Raw genomic sequence first — 1,167 nt, forward strand, 5'->3', positions numbered from 1 at the left:
AGGATAGCTTCTTGCAAGCCTTTTTTCCTAGGTAGGAGCCAAAATGCTGGAAGCAGCTGTGTTTGGAGCTTACTTCAATGTCATGATCAACCTCAAAGACATAACGGACGAGAAGTTCAAGCTTGCGGTAAGCAGGGGCCATGCGTGTGCCCCGACCTTGGTGGTGGGGTTGAGGTGGGACAGAGATGGAGATGAAGCCCCTGGGACCCCTTATGCCCAGGTACCCCCTCCCCTTGCCACCAATGGGACGCGTGGGCTGGATGGTGGATGGCTTTTCTGTCCTGTCAAGTGGCAAATGATGTACCTTCTCCCTCAACATACAGATGTCACAGAAGGTCTCCGGGCTGCTGGAGGAGGCGAAGCAAGGCTCAGCGCTTGTGCTGGCACTGCTGGAGAAGCGGGCGCTCTGAGAGGGGATTGGGGATGGACTGGGGGCTCTGCAGCAGCAAATACAGTTGGGAAACATGCTTGCCCCTGCCTGGGATCCTTTGGTATCCACCTCGGGAGAGCTGCTCCACTCAGGCATATCCCCTGCTGGGCTTTCCCTGGCCAAGGGTGATATTTGCTGTCTGAGGCTCGGACCACGGTTTTCGTCACCTCATCCCTGGGACAGAAGGAGCCAGCTGGGCTGGCAGAGCCTGGGGCCACAGGGCTCCCAACAGAGGGGACAGCAAGGGACCGTGTGCTGCTGCCCAGGAGGAGATCACTGTCTGTGGGCGCCTTCTGACCCCACGCACCTCTGTGTGTGTCTGTGCCCAGAAACCCCCACAAGACACCCCCATGTCTGCAGGGCTGGGACAAGACCTGGCACAGTCCCTTTCTGCGAGGTGTCTTTTTGATGGTACATCACCAGCCTGTTGCATTGCTCCCTGGACCAGGAAGGGAGCGCTGCAGAGCAGCATCGGGGGTGTTAGTGGGGAGGTGGGGATGGGATGGGAAGAGCTCTGCCCCCTCCTCACAGACCCCCCTGAGAGGAAGACCTGAACACTGGGGCATGCAACCCTGCCTTCTGTCTCTGTTGACTGGGTCTGATGGCAGATATCACCTCCTCCACTCGCACACCATGGCAGCAGCCTGAGCAGTGTCACATTAGCTGGACCCTAAGCTCCATTGTCTCACAGCAGTGCCTGCAGGCAGTTGACACCCCCCACCCACCCTCCACCCCCC

The 1,167-nt window shown here is 58.9% G+C and overlaps 1 protein-coding gene across 1 annotated transcript in view; it reads left to right on the forward strand.

Annotated features, from left to right (window-relative positions):
- The window catches only part of FTCD (formimidoyltransferase cyclodeaminase), a 23,393-nt gene extending 22,983 nt beyond the window's left edge, over window positions 1-410 (forward strand). Inside the window, exons 13-14 of the mRNA XM_009891406.1 lie at window positions 32-127; window positions 324-410. Coding sequence (XP_009889708.1) covers window positions 32-127; window positions 324-410 — 183 coding nt within the window. The remainder of the gene's footprint in view (window positions 1-31; window positions 128-323) is intronic.
- Window positions 411-1,167: the final 757 nt, after the last annotated feature.

Source organism: Charadrius vociferus, unplaced genomic scaffold (genome assembly GCF_000708025.1).
Source record: "Charadrius vociferus isolate BGI_N301 unplaced genomic scaffold, ASM70802v2 scaffold69, whole genome shotgun sequence".
In the NCBI taxonomy this organism is placed as follows: domain Eukaryota; kingdom Metazoa; phylum Chordata; class Aves; order Charadriiformes; family Charadriidae; genus Charadrius; species Charadrius vociferus.